The 21,227-nt window shown below is 35.3% G+C and overlaps 1 protein-coding gene across 1 annotated transcript; it reads right to left on the bottom strand.

The window, feature by feature from the left end:
* Window positions 1-2,559: 2,559 nt before the first annotated feature.
* Window positions 2,560-21,109, bottom strand: LOC117331858. The gene is made up of 13 exons (XM_033890812.1): window positions 20,043-21,109; window positions 17,680-18,348; window positions 16,963-17,066; window positions 10,676-11,426; window positions 9,702-9,860; window positions 9,285-9,399; window positions 8,811-9,017; window positions 8,185-8,356; window positions 7,608-7,745; window positions 7,001-7,212; window positions 6,163-6,312; window positions 5,510-5,710; window positions 2,560-5,329 (listed from the first exon to the last, which is right to left on the bottom strand). The coding sequence occupies exons 2-13, from the start codon at window positions 18,315-18,317 to the stop codon at window positions 5,159-5,161; spliced, it is 3,018 nt and encodes a 1,005-aa protein (XP_033746703.1). The 5' UTR covers window positions 18,318-18,348; window positions 20,043-21,109; the 3' UTR covers window positions 2,560-5,158.
* Between the last annotated feature and the right edge of the window lie 118 nt (window positions 21,110-21,227).

Below are 21,227 nucleotides of genomic sequence, written 5' to 3'. Positions count from 1 at the left end.
ACTTCAGACAACATCATGGATGTAACAGCATACGCTGATGCAGCTTTACATCTTATCCACTTTAATGTACTTTATGCAAGATCATGACAATTTCATACCCGTGTATCCTGTACTCGTGTTTCGTTAACTTAACTAATAGCAATTATATACCGATGTATCCTGTACTCGTGTTTCGTGAACTAATGACAATTATATACCAGTGCATCGTGTACTCATGTTTTGTGAACATTTTCAATTTTATGAAGTGACTGAGGGATTATGGTAAACTTTTGGATCTTAAACTTGTGTATTCTGAACATATAGAATCAAAGAAAGTGTTGTTATATATTTGCTGTGTAATAAAAAGGAACTCTATATTACTTTAATAATTTTGTATATATACTGACTTTGCATATATGTTGATATCAAAGAGACTTCGATGAAACGTTGACCTTTATCTGTGATTTCTAAGGTAAAACTATGATTAGTGTTCTATTATTCAATAAGTTTAAATGATAATGATCATGCATGGAGTGTTCTAATTGAACTATTAAAATGACATTTAAAGTATTTTGTTTACATTATATATTGTATACAGTATATGTATATAACAATTAATTAGCTGACTTTAAATTATTGATAATGTGTCATTTTGATTTAAAATTTATGTAATAAAGTTTGAATTTTAACACCAGAAAATACAGCATATTTAAGTAAGCAATAAGAAAATGAACAATAGTATTTCTTTTTTCAATTATTAAAAAGTAAACAAAGAAATGGTAATAAAAGAAACATGCAGCACAGGTAATAAAGGTAACCGGAAAATCTATAACTTCTCCCAAACAGACTATAGCCTTAGTGCCTATTATTCTCTATTGTTCCTACCCACAATGTTAAACTAGGATATGTTGGCTAAGTGGGAGGACATCGACTGAAACAAGAGTGTAATTACTGTCGAAGTGTTCAGGTACGTCTGTATCGGATAACACGCCAACTCAGTCACATTGTTTGCACATGCGCAGCTCGACTTCCTATGGTAATACACATGTAAATGGCGTGGTTAAATAAGACACAAACTATGGGGTTCGAATATCGATATATTCTCAGGAAAACCCTACAATTACAAATAAGTATATAATAGTCCAATTGGCATGGTCATTGTAGGTATATGATATAATAACGCGCGTTATAAAAAGAATATACACAATTCTATAATATATTATGTTATACGTGCATTACGCAATTAATATACAAGTCTTCTTACCAGATTCCAGCTAGCAGGTTGACACGTGTGTCATGCTCCATGCCATAGCTCTGAATGCAGGTGCGAGGGATTTGGGTGTATGGGGAGATGTGGCTGCGCATGCGCCTACGTGAGATGCATGCAAAGTCACAGGTGAATTCCAATATCACTCGGGTGACATACATATGTTCAGGTGACAGACTAGGCCGGGATTAATATTTAGAAATACCCATTATGCACACTATCTACACGTAAGTAGGCCTTTGAAACAGTATTTTATATGTCAGTGTAAGGTTATTAATCTGTTGCGTTTTATAATGTGTGATAAAATCAAACTATTATTTGATTTAACGTTAATAAATTAGTATTCGGTTGAATTCCGTTTTGTCGTTATTCTTTTTGCAAACATTACATTTACATTATATCGTTATTGAAGTGACAAAGTGAAAGAAACTCTATCGCAGTGACTGTATATCGACAAAATTACACCAAACTACGAGTGACACGTACATGTGTTGATCAGCCTTTGCACTAAACTTATGAGTGACAGAGCGGAGTTATAATAATATCATGTCGAGTTAACGAAATTCCTCTGTACTATTATAAAGAACCGGAAAATAACGAAGGGCGAAACGTTGAAAACGAAAGCACAAAGATACAGGCCATTAATTAGTCTTCTGAAAATAAGTCTGTAGGCAGCGTCAATACGCTATATCAGCCGTATATTAAAGCGGATAGTAAATTAGGCTTAATTAAACTGACTAAAACAACAGCGAACGCCGACATCAAAACAACATCGTAATTCTAGCGCATAGTACAAACAGAAAAACCATATTCACACGCAACCCTTGCAAAAGAACAAGGAGATGAAGGCCAGGTGTTTGGAGAGATTAAGCGTCTTCGGCTTGATAAAGTTTGGGTCACATTCTCAAACTGATAACTAGAGTGGTGACCACGAAATCACTAGGCGTATCGACAATTATTGAACACGTCCGACATCACATCGCACAAGGAAAAAATGAGGTCATGATAGACTAGAATTCGACAAGGTAGTACATGTACATGATAAATGCTATAAAAGAATGGACAAATGCTTCTTTCTACTTCTTTTAATTAATGTTAGCAGGTCTGCACTGAGTGCAAGTGTATAACGGTGAGTGAAAAAAATATCTACTCTGATAAACATTCATCACACATAGTGGTGTTAATATACGGGGAAGCTTGTCCACATTGAGCCACATTGTTAAAGACTGCCAAGAAACCTTAAACGGTTTTCGCTTGTTTATACCTAGGGTAGGGTAGCTATATATAAAAAAAAATTACAATACATTTCCCTCTTGCTTCATCGTATTTAATGAGAAGCCTGTGTCGATAACCTGCAGGCATTTCCATTTATGGTTAGGTATATCGAATTGATTGACCATCTTGATGACGGAACAGGAATGATTGTTGTCCGTGTTGATTGTATTTGTAACGGTCACTCTCATATACTGCATATTTCATTTTTGTTTGTAATTGTTTTTTTTTTTTTTATGTCATCAGGTAAACTGCATTGGTTGAAGTACATGTCAAAGGTTGTTTATAATGCAATGTTTAATTACTTTGGTAGTTGTCCATTCCAAGCGTAAATGTTTCAGTTGTTTATGTTAACACACTTATTTGTTGCGTGTCATAAATGAGCCGTTCGTAGATATATATTTAACTGCAGCGTGTGCACATGTAGGTAACTAGCCCGAGTTTCCTCTGGCCCTGACACCATATCTGGTGTAGGGCCAGGGCGCACTACTATGAATGCTCCGACACCGTTTAGTCTCGCTAAGATTTTGGTGCAAATACAATAAAATCGGTCGTGACACAACACCTACTTTACATATATGGATAAATGAGATATTCATTTACCCCAGAACACCCATTTAGTCCTATCTAGTTGCTTTATTCCGTCAGTATAGACCCTCGCTTTACACTAAATTATTATTTATCACGATGTCACATATATGGTTTTTTTCTGCGATATTCCGACATAAGAGACTCACTGGGTACCTTTCTCAGCTTAGCGGTGTGTGTGTGGAGTGGAAATAGGAGCTTTTGGGGTGAAACGTGATGTTCACTCACGATAACCTGTGTTACAGATCAGCGGCTATGTTTTCATATAGACCAGTCTTCTCCATTACAATTACTTTTTATATTGCCTGTTTGATATTCCAGTGAGAGATTAAGCTTGTAGAGTGTGGAAAGACGGGGGGGGGGGGGGGGGGGGAGAAAATCTCCTTGAAAACAAGCCAGTCTCAAAAGAATAAAGAAGAAATAAGTACCATGTGCTCAACCAGTATCTACAGCTTAACATTGTTATGTGAACAATGTAATTAGGCAATATATATATATATATATATCAGGAGTCTGTTAAGTTATCAATGCATTACGTATATAGCTTATATTTAATAACATTAAAGATATAAGTTTGATACGTATGGTGAACCCCACACACACTCAATCGGATTCATCGGATAACGACGCAATGAATACGTGTTGAGGTTTTTGATTTGTTAAGCTTATGATTTCAATGACCGATCTACCATGGGTTGAGATAGACAATTTTATTTCTTCGTTAACTTAAACGATAAAATGAATTGTAATATGACTATGCATTTCGTATTTAGAAGATTAGACACTCATTTCTTACTACAATAGGGATCTGGGGAACTTTTGCTGACTTGCTCGAGTTAATATAATGCTCGCAGTTATACGCTACCATTAATTCTTTATTTTACATCTCTTTTGTTGGGGGGAAGGAAATATTTCTTATTCATATCTTATTATTTAATTTGTCTAGGTTTACTGTCTGTAACATCTGATGGGCATAACTAGTACCCCAATCCTGTCACCTCACTAACACGGCTTTCATATATGGGATTTGTTGTGTTGAATCATTGATGAAGATTTGTTAAATCCCATAGTTATGAATAATCAGCAAAACAATATACATACATGTATGTTAGATGCGTTAAGCATGATTCAGCATCATAAATTGTATTTCTTACAGTAAGAAAAGAAGTCAAAATACTACTTACAACATTCGCGCATTTTATATTTGTCGCATGACACGCTTGTCATGAATTACCAAAAATAACGACTTTACACGTGAAAGTAAAAACCCCATTATAAGTACAAATAAAAAAAATGCTTTTGAGAAATAACGAGAAAACGTAAGCTATTATGAATGATAAGAACTCTTTTGGCATACACATACGAATGTCTCCTCCTGATGACAAGTTGTATGTTATTTTATGCTATTACATAATGCGTTTGATTTTCCCTAACTATAAACATAAAGTATATTTTGAACTATTGCACGGCTTAAATGTCTATAACACGGTCACGTGCGAACTATTGAGCACCTGTGACGTTTCGGAATGTCGCCTTACCCTTTCAACCGTCTAAGTCACTCAGATGTCAACACTGCCGTCGACAGTCATGGTGACTTCTAGGCCTACAGAAAATTCGAGATGACAGAGATTCTAAGTGTGTTTTAGTGATTATGTAATAAAACAAGTATATCATAGGTGTCTGTGCAATAGTCCAGAATATTTGACCGTCGGTACTGGTAATCGACCGATGTTCTATTGCACGAGGCCTGCAATAGAGCATCGGTCGATTACCAGTCACCCATGATATATTTGTATCTTATTGTCATTTGCCGACAGGGTTATCAAATGACCGATTAAATGTTTCATAAGACTGCAAATTCCAAATTCGAAAAATAGTTTTCAAATACTTTTTTTACAACATTTAACCAGGTATATATCTGGAATCATAAATCCGAATCACTTGATCTTCAATTCCCTCTAAACTAATGTCCCTGTGTTACAGTATGAGGCTTCGAGGATTATTGTCCTGTGCAAAAAGGCAGAAGTTTAAGTTTTGGCAGCATGTTTACGCTTAGCAAACATCTTTGGTGTGGGGATTGATGCCTCTTGCGTTGGCTCTTTGAATTGCAGACTGGATGAAAGAAGCGAGGTGGGGGAGTATCCGCAAGCTTCTTCCTACAGATGTACGTAGCCCATATGCCCTCCGGACGTCGTCCTTACATAGACTAGGCTGGTCCAGTATCTGTGTAAAACGACAAGTTTACGGTAAAATGTGCGTATATGCCTTTTCAGCAGTAAATAAAGAAATGTTTATAAATAGTAAATACGTCTTTTTAACATATTTTCCCAATTTTCTTTTTTTTTTTTTTCCCCTTCCTTTTTTTTCGTAAATATCGTTTTAAGAAGATAAAATGTTGCATACATGTTCCATTCTGGAGGTACAAAACTCGATATGTTCCAGAAGTCCCCGATAACGATGGATCCGTCGTGTCGTATGTGACAGCATCACGTAAATGTTCTCCAATAGTACGTGTACCTCTCTGATGAAGTCAAAGCTGGATCTGAGATCTAAGATTGCTGATGGTCCTATCGTTTCCTTCGAATTTGTCCTTAAATTCTTCATCTGAAGTCAGAAATTTATTTAAACACGTTATATCAATTGTGTTATGAGAAGGTCATGATTGTATTTATAGAACAAAATACACTCGATCGCTGTCCTGTGAAATCTGCTGAAAATTGTAAAGTTTCAGAACATATATATATTTAAATTCAATCTCTAGGAATATGCCATAAGGTAGAACATTAACTCTGGTAGGTCCGGAATATTTTCTGTTGTTACTTTGTCATTTCAACACATTGTCAGCTATATAACTACACTTGTATACCAACGGGCATCATGATAAAATAAATTAGGCCTATCTAACTCATTTCTCGACAATTAACGGTTTATAGAAACTGAAAATATCGCAATCTGTTTTCTGTCGATAACAAAAGAAGCAATATATTATTTACAAATTGTAATTTAATCCTTCTATGAGAATATTTCGCGAAAAATACAAAGATAGGTATTTGTACCTTGTAGGATATTGAATTTTCAAAGAATTTAACTCGTTGTTCAATGGCACGATTTGAAAATGTCCTTTTCCATTTGTAACGATGTACAACACATTTCTTATATAATCTTGTGTGCATCTTGAGGGATGTTGTATCGTCCAGAGACATGGTCTGAAAATATAAAAATATATTTATATATATTCATTAAAATTTGAACTACACGTATGTTATAATAATATAATATAATAATATGTAAAATAAACGTGAATTTCGCTTGAGGAAATTTTGCCTGTGTATTCATCCATTAGAATACTATACTGCCTCATGACCCCGCCCCTCTCGTATCGAGCTGTTCACCCCTTTTCAAATATTTCTTTTCAAAACCGCCGCAGAGTATTAATAAGCGTTGCCTGAATATCGTTGACACGATTTATACCTTCATTAGTTCTTGATATAGGTTGTATAACTAAGTGGTAGAAGTTTCTAGATGAACGAATCGGCAGTAAGACGAGTGTTATCCTTATTGAGGATATACGGTATCTATCGTCAAAAGTTGTTATTCACTTGTGCATCATCACTTGTCTTATCATACTGTATAATTATTAATTTTCGCTGGCCTTATATATCACGGTTGTCCCAGTTAAAACTAGTTCTTGGTTATCAAATTTCGCTTGTAAACGTTTTGCAGAGAACACTTCTATACGTTTCTGTGCATAAATATCCGCTTTGTATATCTATTTTCGCGCTTTATTTGATAATAAACTCGAGTAAGCAAAATTAAATCCCTGCGAATATTACCAACGTTGTTGTAACAGCTGTTTCCTTGTTCAAAATACCTAATAATACAGAGTAAACGTACTATAAGTCTGGTAGTAAGGTCTTTACACTCCACTCCGTCGACATGGCTGGCCCTATCACGAAGACATTCCCAACAAAAACTATGGGAACATCTGCAAATCATCTGAGGACAGCCGCCATTTTTCTCGATAGGGTGATTACAATTTGGGCATTTTTTGACGTCGACGTAATATACAGGGGGTTCAGCTGGATATCCTCCTCCATCGGTGTGGCCTATAAAGTAAGTAACGACACAAAAAAGTATGGTATCATTCATATTTCTGACGAAACACAAGATATATAATAATACAGTCACTTTCAACATGATATATAATAATACAGTTACTTTCAACATGATATATAATAATACAGTCACTTTCAACATGATATATAATAATACAGTCACTTTCAACAAACGACTTAATTATATTAAAGGAACCATGGATATTCAAATTAACGTTAATAGATCAATAACTAAACAAATACACAAGCTTTTAAGTCATCTTAAAAGAACAATAATTAGCTTCATAAAAATTATTTTACGCTGAAATCAAAAGTCATGCTATATTTGACGTATGGTCTAGTCACTTAGCAAATACAATGAGTATTGTGTACTATAATGTAGGTACCATTTTGAGCAAGTTGCTTCCTGTAGATAGAATACTGTTCACATGTGGCAGGCCAGTGTATGTCATACTGACATGCGAAACACCACGTCCTGTCACAGACACAAAGGATTGGGAAGTTGTCGTCAGTGAATCTACCGCCTGCAATTATGATATAATTATTATTGTATGTCCGATATAAGATGAGATCGTACATAATTGAAAATGAAAAATAGATTTTCAAATTAAATGAAATACAAAAACCTACCTATAAACTGCATCTATCAAGATATTTGCTTTATGACTGGTATAAATTTGGTTTGGTTTATTTTGTTTCACGTCCTATTAACAGCCAGTGTCATGTAAGGACGTGCCTGGTTTTAGAGGTGGAGGAAAGCCGGAGAACGCGAAGAAAAAAACAAAGACCTACGGTCAGTACCAGACAACTGACCAACTCGGGTTTCGAACTCTCAACTCGGAGGTGGAGGGCTAGTGACAATGTGTCGGTACACCTTAAACCACTTGGCCAACGTGGTTCGTATTAAATGGTATTAAATGCTGCAGCTTAACATTACGATGTAAGTAGTACACTGGAACTTACTGACACTTGTTACCCTGACTACTCTATCACATGACACTGACGGACACCAATGCCAGTGGTGGGAACTCTCCAACATTCGTTCTTTTTTCCTGTTCATCCATTTGTTTATCAGGTCACATGACGCAACAGTATGGATCATCACGTCATCGATGTATTCTTTACATTTGAATGCCTTTTCAGGAATAGAAAAAGAAACTTTTATAATATGATAATTTAGATACATATGTACATTTATATATTAATTTCCTTTTCATATTATAATGTAGATATATATTTTTCGTTCTAGTTTCATTCAATATCAGCACATCTTTCACTATTTGGCAACGAATACCGTATATCGGTTTAATATCGTGTGCTAATATTTCGTGAGGGACCGAGTCGGAACTAATTTACGGGAATTAAATTTTGCATAACACGGTCTAATTACTAACTACATTTTTGTATATATCAATATTCGCTGAGTATTTCTTCTTTCTTTCGCTAAAATTTGCATATTTTGATTATCACTAACGTAGCGAAATTAAATATTCATTGAATATTAAATAAAAAGGATTGGGTTTTTTTTTTTGTTAAATGCGAAGATGCTGACTTTCTTCAAAATATCGTGTATTACCAAGTCACATTACCTGACAAGGTATATCGACTGTCCCCTCTTTTATCTTTATAGTGATATGACTCCGCCAACAGTAGATGCAAAAGTAGTGCTGACAGGGGAGTATGGTACAGCCATCAGCCCGAGGATCGTCAGATCCTGATAGACAGGTTTCACAAACCCCACTTTCTGATGAAATTGGTACCATATTGACTAGTTCAAATGATTGTAAGATGTCCTCCTTTAAAGAATACGAACAGGATGACAACAATTTAATGATTATACGAAGATGAAAAGTAGTAGGTTTATATAATCATATGAATCAATAATGGACAAACTGTTTCATAAGCACAGAAATGTCTTGAAACGAAGCATTGCTTTAGGATGAATGATCAAGTTAATTCTTGAGAAAAGCCATTTGTTAAAAATATGTGAAGCCAAAGTTCCACAAAATGCTATTGCAAAACTGCAATCAATCAAATCGTACATTTAATACATGGGCACTGACCTTTTCTGTAAGTAGAGTTTGATATGCTTCGTGTACAGTCTTAACATCATAAGAAGGGTGGGCAATGGTTGTGGTCAAATGGCCGTTAGGTAGGGCACTATCTCCACCTCCATGTCTGAAAGATAAATACAATGTTATGCATCTTTTACAGAAGTGTACCGACATAATAGTAAGTCTAACTCGAAATTGACGAACCGAAACCAACATACAGATATACATGGGTATACTTGAAAGCACAAAGATGATACAACCAGGCGCTCCGGAAGGATAAGCTTTATTGTTTCATCGGTGACACCCATCATGTAATTACAACGTCATATCATATTGTTTTATACATGAGTTTCTGTTAAAACACATACAACGTTCACAAAAACGTATTTATAGGCGATCTAGCAATTTTATGAAAACACTATGTACCTGCGGAATTCCACAGTTCTGTTTGCAGCTTCTTTCTCCACTGTTGCTATTATCTGGTTCAATGATAGTGTGGTACCTTTCTCCTCGGTAAGTTTGGACTTTAAATCTTCGGTTGACATTTCAGTAACTGTCCCATTACACTCGAATTGCACTTTCGCCCTAGATTGATAAGTATTGGGATTAGATTTTATATTTCAATAGTAAATGATAAGTTACTGAGTGATATTCTATGATTTATCATAGATATTTTTCCCCGATCAAAATTTTCCTGAAACACTAATGATTGGTTAAAGCGACTATGGTGTTAAGAATTACTAGGAGAAAAAGAAATAAACAATGTTTTCCTAGAGTTTGGTTTGTATTATATTTATTCCTAAAATTGAGAGTGACTACAACAGTTTTTTGGTTGATATCTAAAATTTGAGAATTATAAGCAGAATGGTCTTGATCTAATTCATACATAAACGATCGTACCCAATCGGAAAACCACTCGGGCCTTTCCGTTATATCTTCGGGGGAAAACACTTTTTTTTCTTTTCTCCGAAGTAAATTACCTCGTTACGTGACGAACCAACTGACTTTTTCTGCTTTCTTCGTAAGAAATCGAGCATGATCATGTTTACAAGCAGCAGGACAGTGAGCAATGTTTTAATCCCGTAAAATATGTATAAAAACAGCCAAGTTGACGGTATAGGATCGTGAATCGCTTTATTATGGGTATATTCAATTATTTATTGGCCGAACTCTTCGTTTCCTGAGGGCGAAATACACACATATTTATCAATATTCACTTTTACAGAGAAAAAATCAGGTACGAATTCAGGTATATCAGTTTCGAAACAAAACATGTAACAGCTTCTGAGTGATTTGAAATTTTGATGGTCGTGAGATGGTTTGAAACACATTCGCGTATATAACATTACAAAATAGCACTTGGTGAACTGTAGATAATAATGATTTTAAAGATACAATACCAGTATTTCGCCTGATCAGAAGATGGTGACCATCCAGACCTTTGCCATAGTATCACAAGAGCACAGTGTGTTTCCCCTTTGATAGTTATACAGACTTGCTGAGGAACACAGTTGCTAACTTGAACGTCATAGTCACTGGAAGAAACTATCATGTCTTGAACGCTTTCCTTATCAATGGTACACTGACAGTATTGACTTTCGAAGTCAAAGTCACTCCAGGATAGCTCTGCCATGGCATGCTCACCGAATACACTGCTAGTGACGTCATCACCCACGTCATCCATTGATGGCACAGAATGTTGCTGATGACTGCACTCTTTTTGAACGTTTACTGGAGTATCAATATAAATGACATTGCTCTTCCTATTGTTTTGCCCTATATGAGTTTCTGTTAAAGCGTTATGTTTTGTTTGAAGGCATGCATTTGTTTTCCTTTTGTTGCTACTGGATTTAAAATTCTGCTTATATTTAGAAGACTCATTCATGGTAACGAAAAAATCACCAAAAGTGACTGATCGTCGTTGAACATCGACGTCTTTCTCGGTTTTGATCATATTGTCGTTCTTTGTATCCGTATCACTGATGTCGACGTCCAGCTCTAATTCAGTGGTATAACAAGAGGCATACATACGTTTCTCAATGCTGTCGATCCCTCGGAAATTTTTCTGAGCCCGTGGCTTTGATCGACCATTCTTCGTTTTCCATCGTTTTATTTCTTTCTTTGTATTCCCAGGAAAGTACCGACTGTGGCCTAAAATGACAAATACATGTCGATTATTTATCTATGTCATATATACATTATATAAAAAGTACCTATGTTAGGTGTGTGAAATGACACGATATAGTTTAAGACTTCTGTAGTGAGTAGTTTTGGTAGATAACCCTGTATTTTGGACATTAGTACTAATGTTTTGGTAGATAACCCTGTATTTTGGACATCAGTACTAATGTTTTGGTAGATAACCCTGTATTTTGGACACCAGTACTAATGTTTTGGCAGATAACCCTGTATTTTGGACATCAGTACTAATGTTTTGGTAGATAACCCTGTATTTTGGACATCAGTACTAATGCTTTTGTAGATAACCCTGTATTTCGGACATCAGTACTAATGTTTTGGTAGATAACCCTGTATTTTGGACATCAGTACTAATGTTTTGGTAGATAACCCTGTATTTTGGACATCAGTACTAATGTTTTGGTAGATACCCTGTATTTTGGACATCAGTACTAATGTTTTGGTAGATAACCCTGTATTTTGGACATCAGTACTAATGTTTTGGTAGATAACCCTGTATTTTGGACATTAGCACTAATGTTTTGGTAGATAACCCTGTATTTTGGACATCAGTACTAATGTTTTGGTAGATAACCCTGTATTTTGGACATCAGTACTAATGTTTTAGTAGATAACCCTGTATTTCGGACATCAGTACTAATGTTTTGGTAGATAACCCTGTATTTTGGACATCAGTACTAATGTTTTGGTAGATAACCCTGTATTTTGGACATCAGTACTAATGTTTTGGTAGATAACCCTGTATTTTGGACATCAGTACTAATGTTTTGGTAGATAACCCTGTATTTTGGACACCAGTACTAATGTTTTGGCAGATAACCCTGTATTTTGGACATCAGTACTAATGTTTTGGTAGATAACCCTGTATTTTGGACATCAGTACTAATGTTTTGGTAGATAACCCTGTATTTTGGACATTAGTACTAATGTTTTGGTAGATAACCCTGTATTTTGGACATCAGTACTAATGTTTTGGTAGATACCCTGTATTTTGGACATCAGTACTAATGTTTTGGTAGATAACCCTGTATTTTGGACATCAGTACTAATGTTTTGGTAGATAACCCTGTATTTCGGACATGAGTACTAATGTTTTGGTAGATAACCCTGTATTTCGGACATCAGTACTAATGTTTTGGTAGATAACCCTGTATTTTGGACATCAGTACTAATGTTTTGGTAGATAACCCTGTATTTCGGACATCAGTACTAATGTTTTGGTAGATAACCCTGTATTTTGGACATCAGTACTAATGTTTTGGTAGATAACCCTGTATTTCGGACATCAGTACTAATGTTTTGGTAGATAACCCTGTATTTCGGACATCAGTACTAATGTTTTGGTAGATAACCCTGTATTTCGGACATCAGTACTAATGTTTTGGTAGATACCTCTGTATTTCGGACATCAGTACTAATGTTTTGGTAGATAACCCTGTATTTTGGACATCAGTACTAATGTTTTAGTACATACCTCTATATTTCGGACATCAGTACTAATGTTTTGGTAGATAACCCTGTATTTCGGACATCAGTACTAATGTTTTGGTAGATAACCCTGTATTTCGGACATCAGTACTAATGTTTTGGTAGATAACCCTGTATTTTGGACATCAGTACTAATGTTTTGGTAGATAACCCTGTATTTTGGACATCAGTACTAATGTTTTGGTAGATAACCCTGTATTTCGGACATCAGTACTATTTTTTTGGCAGATAACCCTGAATTTTGGACATCAGTACTAATGTTTTGGTAGATAACCCTGTATTTTGGACATCAGTACTAATGTTTTGGTAGATAACCCTGTATTTCGGACATCAGTACTAATGTTTTAGGTAGATAGCCCTGTATTTCGGACATCAGTACTAATGTTTTGGTAGATAACCCTGTATTTCGGACATCAGTACTAATATTTTGGTAGATAACCCTGTATTTTGGACATCAGTACTAATGTTTTGGTAGATAACCCTGTATTTTGGACATCAGTACTAATGTTTTGGTAGATAACCCTGTATTTCGGACATCAGTACTAATGTTTTGGTAGATAACCCTGTATTTTGGACATCAGTACTAATGTTTTGGTAGATAACCCTGTATTTTGGACATCAGTACTAATGTTTAGGTAGATAACCCTGTATTTCGGACATCAGTACTAATGTTTTGGTAGATACCTCTGTATTTCGGACATCAGTACTAATGTTTTGGTAGATAACCCTGTATTTTGGACATCAGTACTAATGTTTTGGTAGATAACCCTGTATTTTGGACATCAGTACTAATGTTTTGGTAGATAACTCTGTATTTTGGACATCAGTACTAATGTTTTGGTAGATAACTCTGTATTTTGGACATCAGTACTAATGTTTTGGTAGATAACCCTGTATTTTGGACATCAGTACTAATGTTTGGTAGATAACCCTGTATTTTGGACATCAGTACTAATGTTTAGGTAGATAACCCTGTATTTCGGACATCAGTACTAATGTTTTGGTAGATACCTCTGTATTTCGGACATCAGTACTAATGTTTTGGTAGATAACTCTGTATTTCGGACATCAGTACTAATGTTTTGGTAGATAACCCTGTATTTTGGACTTCAGTACTAATGTTTTGGTAGATAACCCTGTATTTTGGACATCAGTACTAATGTTTGGTAGATAACCCTGTATTTTGGACATCAGTACTAATGTTTTGGTAGATAACCCTGTATTTTGGACATCAGTACTAATGTTTTGGTAGATAACCCTGTATTTTGGACATCAGTACTAATGTTTTGGTAGATAACCCTGTATTTCGGACATCAGTACTAATGTTTTGGTAGATAACCCTGTATTTCGGACATCAGTACTAATGTTTTGGTAGATAACCCTGTATTTCGGACATCAGTACTAATGTTTTGGTAGATAACCCTGTATTTTGGACATTAGTACTAATGTTTTGGTAGATAACCCTGTATTTTGGACATCAGTACTAATGTTTTGGTAGATACCTCTGTATTTTGGACATCAGTACTAATGTTTTGGTAGATAACCCTGTATTTTGGACATCAGTACTAATGTTTGGTAGATAACCCTGTATTTTGGACATCAGTACTAATGTTTTGGTAGATACCTCTGTATTTTGGACATCAGTACTAATGTTTTGGTAGATAACCCTGTATTTCGGACATCAGTACTAATGTTTTGGTAGATAACCCTGTATTTTGGACATCAGTACTAATGTTTTGGTAGATAACCCTGTATTTTGGACATCAGTTCTAATGTTTTGGTAGATACCTCTGTATTTCGGACATCAGTACTAATGTTTTGGTAGATAACCCTGTATTTCGGACATCAGTACTAATGTTTTGGTAGATACCTCTGTATTGCGGACATCAGTACTAATGTTTTGGTAGATAACCCTGTATTTCGGACATCAGTACTAATGTTTTGGTAGATACCTCTGTATTGCGGACATCAGTACTAATGTTTTGGTAGATAACCCTGTATTTCGGACATCAGTACTAATGTTTTGGTAGATACCTCTGTATTGCGGACATCAGTACTAATGTTTTGGTAGATAACCCTGTATTTCGGACATCAGTACTAATGTTTTGGTAGATACCTCTGTATTGCGGACATCAGTACTAATGTTTTGGTAGATACCTCTGTATTGCGGACATCAGTACTAATGTTTTGGTAGATACCTCTGTATTGCGGACATCAGTACTAATGTTTTGGTAGATAACCCTGTATTTCGGACATCAGTACTAATGTTTTGGTAGATACCTCTGTATTTCGGACATCAGTACTAATGTTTTGGTAGATACCTCTGTATTGCGGACATCAGTACTAATGTTTTGGTAGATACCTCTGTATTTTGGACATCAGTACTAATGTTTAGGTAGATACTTCTGTATTTTGGACATCAGTACTAATGTTTTGGTAGATAACCCTGTATTTTGGACATCAGTACTAATGTTTTGGTAGATAACCCTGTATTTTGGACATCAGTACTAATGTTTAGGTAGATAACCCTGTATTTCGGACATCAGTACTAATGTTTTGGTAGATACCTCTGTATTTCGGACATCAGTACTAATGTTTTGGTAGATACCTCTGTATTTCGGACATCAGTACTAATGTTTTGGTAGATAACCCTGTATTTCGGACATCAGTACTAATGTTTTGGTAGATACCTCTGTATTTAGGACATCAGTACTAATGTTTTGGTAGATACCTCTGTATTTTGGACATCAGTACTAATGTTTTGGTAGATAACCCTGTATTTCGGACATCAGTACTAATGTTTTGGTAGATAACCCTGTATTTAGGACATCAGTACTAATGTTTTGGTAGATAACCCTGTATTTTGGACATCAGTACTAATGTTTTGGTAGATAACCCTGTATTTCGGACATCAGTACTAATGTTTTGGTAGATAACCCTGTATTTTGGACATCAGTACTAATGTTTTGGTAGATAACCCTGTATTTTGGACATTAGCACTAATGTTTTGGTAGATACCCTGTATTTTGGACATCAGTACTAATGTTTTGGTAGATAACCCTGTATTTTGGACATCAGTACTAATGTTTTGGTAGATAACCCTGTATTTTGGACATCAGTACTAATGTTTTGGTAGATAACCCTGTATTTTGGACATCAGCACTAATGTTTTGGTAGATACCCTGTATTTTGGACATCAGTACTAATGTTTTGGTAGATAACCCTGTATTTTGGACATCAGTACTAATGTTTTGGTAGATAACCCTGTATTTTGGACATCAGTACTAATGTTTAGGTAGATAACCCTGTATTTCGGACATCAGTACTAATGTTTTGGTAGATACCTCTGTATTTCGGACATCAGTACTAATGTTTTGGTAGATAACTCTGTATTTTGGACATCAGTACTAATGTTTAGGTAGATAACCCTGTATTTTGGACATCAGTACTAATGTTTTGGTAGATACCTCTGTATTTTGGACATCAGTACTAATGTTTAGGTAGATACTTCTGTATTGCGGACATCAGTACTAATGTTTAGGTAGATAACCCTGTATTTCGGACATCAGTACTAATGTTTTGGTAGATACCTCTGTATTTTGGACATCAGTTATAATGTTTTGGTAGATAACCCTGTATTTCGGACATCAGTACTAATGTTTAGGTAGATAACCCTGTATTTTGGACATCAGTACTAATGTTTAGGTAGATAACCCTGTATTTCGGACATCAGTACTAATGTTTTGGTAGATAACCCGGTATTTCGGACATCAGTACTAATGTTTAGGTAGATAACCCTGTATTTCGGACATCAGTACTAATGTTTTGGTAGATACCTCTATATTTCGGACATCAGTACTAATGTTTTGGTAGATAACCCTGTATTTCGGACATCAGTACTAATGTTTTGGTAGATAACCCTGTATTTCGGACATCAGTACTAATGTTTTGGTAGATACCCCTGTATTTTGGACATCAGTACTAATGTTTTGGTAGATACCTCTGTATTTCGGACATTTACAGTATCTATTGAAGACATCAGGATAGTGAATCTCATAGCGGACCTCGGGAACTTTGACGTGGTGGAAGGTGGCCTCCATGACACTGAAACATAGGTTGTATTTTCAATAATATGTTCTCGTTACAAATTAGAAGATATGTATTGCATCAAGTTATCGCTAAAGATGTATTATAGTCTTGATTATTGATAACTTGAATCGTTCCTATATATGGGACAGTAATTATAGCTGGTTCAAACGTTCAGAGTGACTCACATAGGAAGTAAACTAATGAACTTGTCGGCTTTACATTGCTTTTTCTAATGATCAAGACACGGGTGTTTGACTAATGAATATTATGTTATCAGTACAAAACCAACATAGAAAACCGACATAGTAACAAAACCGTAATTATAAGGGCAAATTAGGAACAAAAATTCAGATTTGTGTGGAGACTCTTGACCAAGTAAAGGGGGATAAGACTTGGTGTTCAGGGAGGATGAGCGTCTTCTGCCACGTGGAAGACATGCGTCGTACAAATTTAAATCAAATGCGAAGTAGATTGTTAACAGCGGAACCACTAGACATATAGATATAATCACCGTGTCTGACATCATTACAATCTAATCATGATTATGCACGTTAATGACATTATTTCAGTCTTCGTGAAAATCATATCCACATAGCTGAGGCCCGTTCTCTGATACTCCGATACTTACTCCCTGAAGAAGTATGCATTTCGCCTCCAATAGTAATTGTGATCAGGATCAGGAGGTGGTATTTTCCTCTGTATCCCTCTGGTATGACACTTTCGGGATCGCCTGGACGAGCCCCTGGCTGAAGTAGGATCTGACTTTGGTGCGCCGTGTTTCAGATGACAATTTAATTTGAGGTCGGTCAGAGATGACACCCTACTTTTAGAGTTAGGATACATATGATGTAATGTATATTTGCTATCATGGTACGACAATGTACTGGCCTTGATTTCAGAGTCGGGATCTATCCATCCATGTCGAAACGGAACGCCAGATCGTTCGTGCATCACCAGCCTGAAATCTAAGTCTTCTAACTCTTCACTGTCGATTGCTTCAATAATTCTTGTGGGCAACGTCCATCTTTTCCTCTTGTTGAGAGAATATGTCTCGCTTGCAATGTAAAAATTTCTGTTGTTCTGCATTCCACCATCTTGTAAATACTGTTCTAGAGTTTCAATGACTTTTATTTGTTTGTCTTCATCGTGTCCATTACCAGACATAAATTTGTATATCTTTCCGGTTTCTTTAGCATTTTTATTTCGGCACAGACGGCAAAATGTGCTTCCTCTGTTGTAGTCATATCTACTTTTCTTTAGTACCATTTTGTTTGTCGCTATGGATCAGGAACAAAACCTGAAAATGATCAGAAATATGTCGTGAATCATTGTCAATAGGTCTCTGATTTAAAACATACAATGCTAACTGTTAAAGGCAATGGAATATAGACTGGTTCAAAATTACCTTTTATATCACTAAAGTTTGTACTCGTTAAACTGTTTAACGGTCCATCTATAAGGATTATAAGAACAACTTGATCCCAACAATCACCACTCCTGAGATTCAAATGGTGTTTTATATTGTACCAGTAGTTTACTAGCGAATAAAGAATTGATATGTAACAAATTATCGAAATTAATTAATATACGTTACATTTTTATTAAAAAACGTAGTTATATTCGTGTATTTGTTTGACAATTCCCTCTATGAAGTAGTAGTATTCAGAGTGGAAGAGGTAGTATTCAGAGTGGAAGAGGTAGTATTCAGAGTGGAAGAGGTAGTATTCAGAGTGGAAGAGGTAGTATTCAGAGTGGAAGAGGTAGTATTCAGAGTGGAAGAGGTAGTATTCAGAGTGGAAGAGGTAGTATTCAGAGTGGAAGAGGTAGTATTCAGAGTGGAAGAGGTAGTATTCAGAGTGGAAGAGGTAGTATTCAGAGTGGAAGAGGTAGTATTCAGAGTGGAAGAGGTAGTATTCAGAGTGGAAGAGGTAGTATTCAAAGTTGAAGTAGCAGTATCCAATGTGCAAGTAGCAAGTAGCTGTGCTCAAAGTGTATTTTTCCTAATATTTTTTTTTTTAGAACTTAGATACATTCTCACGTTTAAACCTTTCGATAGCTTCAGATTCGATTTACCAACATGATTTCTATGATCAACTAGAGGTAAAAAAAAAAAACGTTATATCAAGAATAGTTTTACAAATATTTTATATAAAATAATATTTTGTAGTTTAGAAGGAAAATCCTACTTACTGAGAAAATATCAGTGAGATGTTCTGTAACAAACACAGCATCTACTTCTATTGCTGTCATGGGTACTGTGTATTGTGCAAATCTTATTAATTATTCTATTCAGGCCATTGCAATTTCGAAAAAAAAAACCTAAAAATCCATAAAAACAAAATGTGCATTGTTTTTCTTAGCTGCAATGAAAATGTATTAACTGGGGTAAAGATATTTATAAAAATTTCCATATTTAATTGATATATCTATTAACTATATTTAATACGTCATTTTAGTTTTCATGTACATGTACATGTATGTAGTATGTATGGATGGATGGATGGATGGATGTGTTACAGGTTTACTGTAGTTAGAATACCCGTGCGCACTTATTTACAATCAAACATATACAATAAGATCATTTATCAGCTAGCAAAAACTTCAAACTTTAACTTGATATAAATTTCATATCATTTGAACTTAAAATGAGCGAATGAGTGGATGGGGTCACTAGTAATAACCTATAGTACAATATTTTGTTGTGTGAGCCCTATAAAATAACATTCCAGCATTATAGGCCCTTTAGATTTGAACCATTGGTTGAAGAAAGAGTACAGACTAGGTAGTAAATAATGTGTGATACAAACAAGATGGTCCGTTATAATGACTCGTTTATCTTCATTTAAAATGTAAATTAAGGCCCCTTAATTGAACGCCTTCTCTCGTACTTCAATAACGTATGTGGTACCATTATATCAACATATTCTATAGATACACAGCCATTTGATACGCCGAACATAAAGATGTAGGAGTAGAAGACCTTGTACATACCTGTATCCCGAATAAGTCCTGTTACATGTAGCAATATTACATATATACATGTACATACATATATGCTTGGACAAGGAAAAACCCGTTTACAGCTGATTGTGCAATCTTCACAACATGGTTTGTTTACATCACGTGACTTCTAGCCTAGCGGAAGCTAATATCCTCATGATATCAGTCAGAATATAAATATCTACACAACGGGTAAGTGGCTCTAGCTAATAAAGAACTTTGAACACAATAGGTAGAATTATTCGTGTACGAGTATTTTACTGAACAAATTAGATGGTATTATTTATTTTACAATAGCGAAATGTGGACCATGTCGACACGCTGTACATACGAGTAATGTAATATACATGTAATGTAGGGCTGAGTAATATATGAGCATGACCGCAACAAAGGGAAAGCACTGTTTCATAGTGTATAATTGTAACAGGAGCGAGACGGGACCGCTTCATTTCCATCTACGTACAGTCAGACATACTGTTGTTAAAGAATTTAAAATGCAAATTTATGTCGTTTGAACAATTGAACATTAGCACTCGTTTCTTTGTTACCATATTTGGGCACTAGTTGAGCGTTTTTCACATCATTAGAAATAAAAGTTAGCAGAGACTAACGTGTATACCGAAACATATATTGTTAGTGAACAAATATGATAAATGCAATGTATTAAAGAAAAAAACTAATCAGTGCATAATTATAGCGATCGAGAGTTAAGTATCCTTGCGGTTTCATTTCAATTTTCGTAACATTACTAGCGGTTGTAATTTCGGTTGCTACGGATTCAAAAAAGCTATAAAATGCCGTTAAAGCAAAGCTATTCTGCTAACTGTCATTTTGTGATATGGAATATCTTCTAGCATATAGATATATCTATGTGTCTATACATATATAATTCTGGGTGAACTGCACAGATGGATGTGCTACCATTCCATAGTTATGTTAGAAAAAATATAATATAAGTTATAGTCCACACATCGATTTACCACCCATATACTGTGATACATAGATTCTGTTACTGGGAGAGAAAGCTGGTAAATTTCATAATCAATCGAAACTCCATTGTGTGTTTGATACCAAGAGATATATCCTCGAAAAATATGACAATATCGTAACAGAAGACAGTGAAGCAGTAAAGCGCAAATAATGAATATACAAAAATGTATCTGTTTATTGACGCTA

The sequence above is a fragment of the Pecten maximus genome, chromosome 7 (assembly GCF_902652985.1).
Source record: "Pecten maximus chromosome 7, xPecMax1.1, whole genome shotgun sequence".
NCBI lineage: Eukaryota > Metazoa > Mollusca > Bivalvia > Pectinida > Pectinidae > Pecten > Pecten maximus.
Note: the sequence above shows the minus strand (reverse complement) of the source record. Positions and strands in the feature narration are given on the sequence as shown.

Bases quoted from the DNA above. Each gene is read 5' to 3' on its own strand.
- LOC117331858 (XM_033890812.1), bottom strand. From the start codon at position 18,317: ATGGTACTAAAGAAAAGTAGATATGACTACAACAGAGGAAGCACATTT. The intron at 11,427-16,962 runs GTATCTACCAAA...TTGTCATTTTAG, and splicing joins TAAATGTCCGAAATACAGAG to GCCACAGTCGGTACTTTCCT. The intron at 9,861-10,675 runs GTATTGTATCTT...TTATCAATCTAG, and splicing joins TCTGATCAGGCGAAATACTG to GGCGAAAGTGCAATTCGAGT.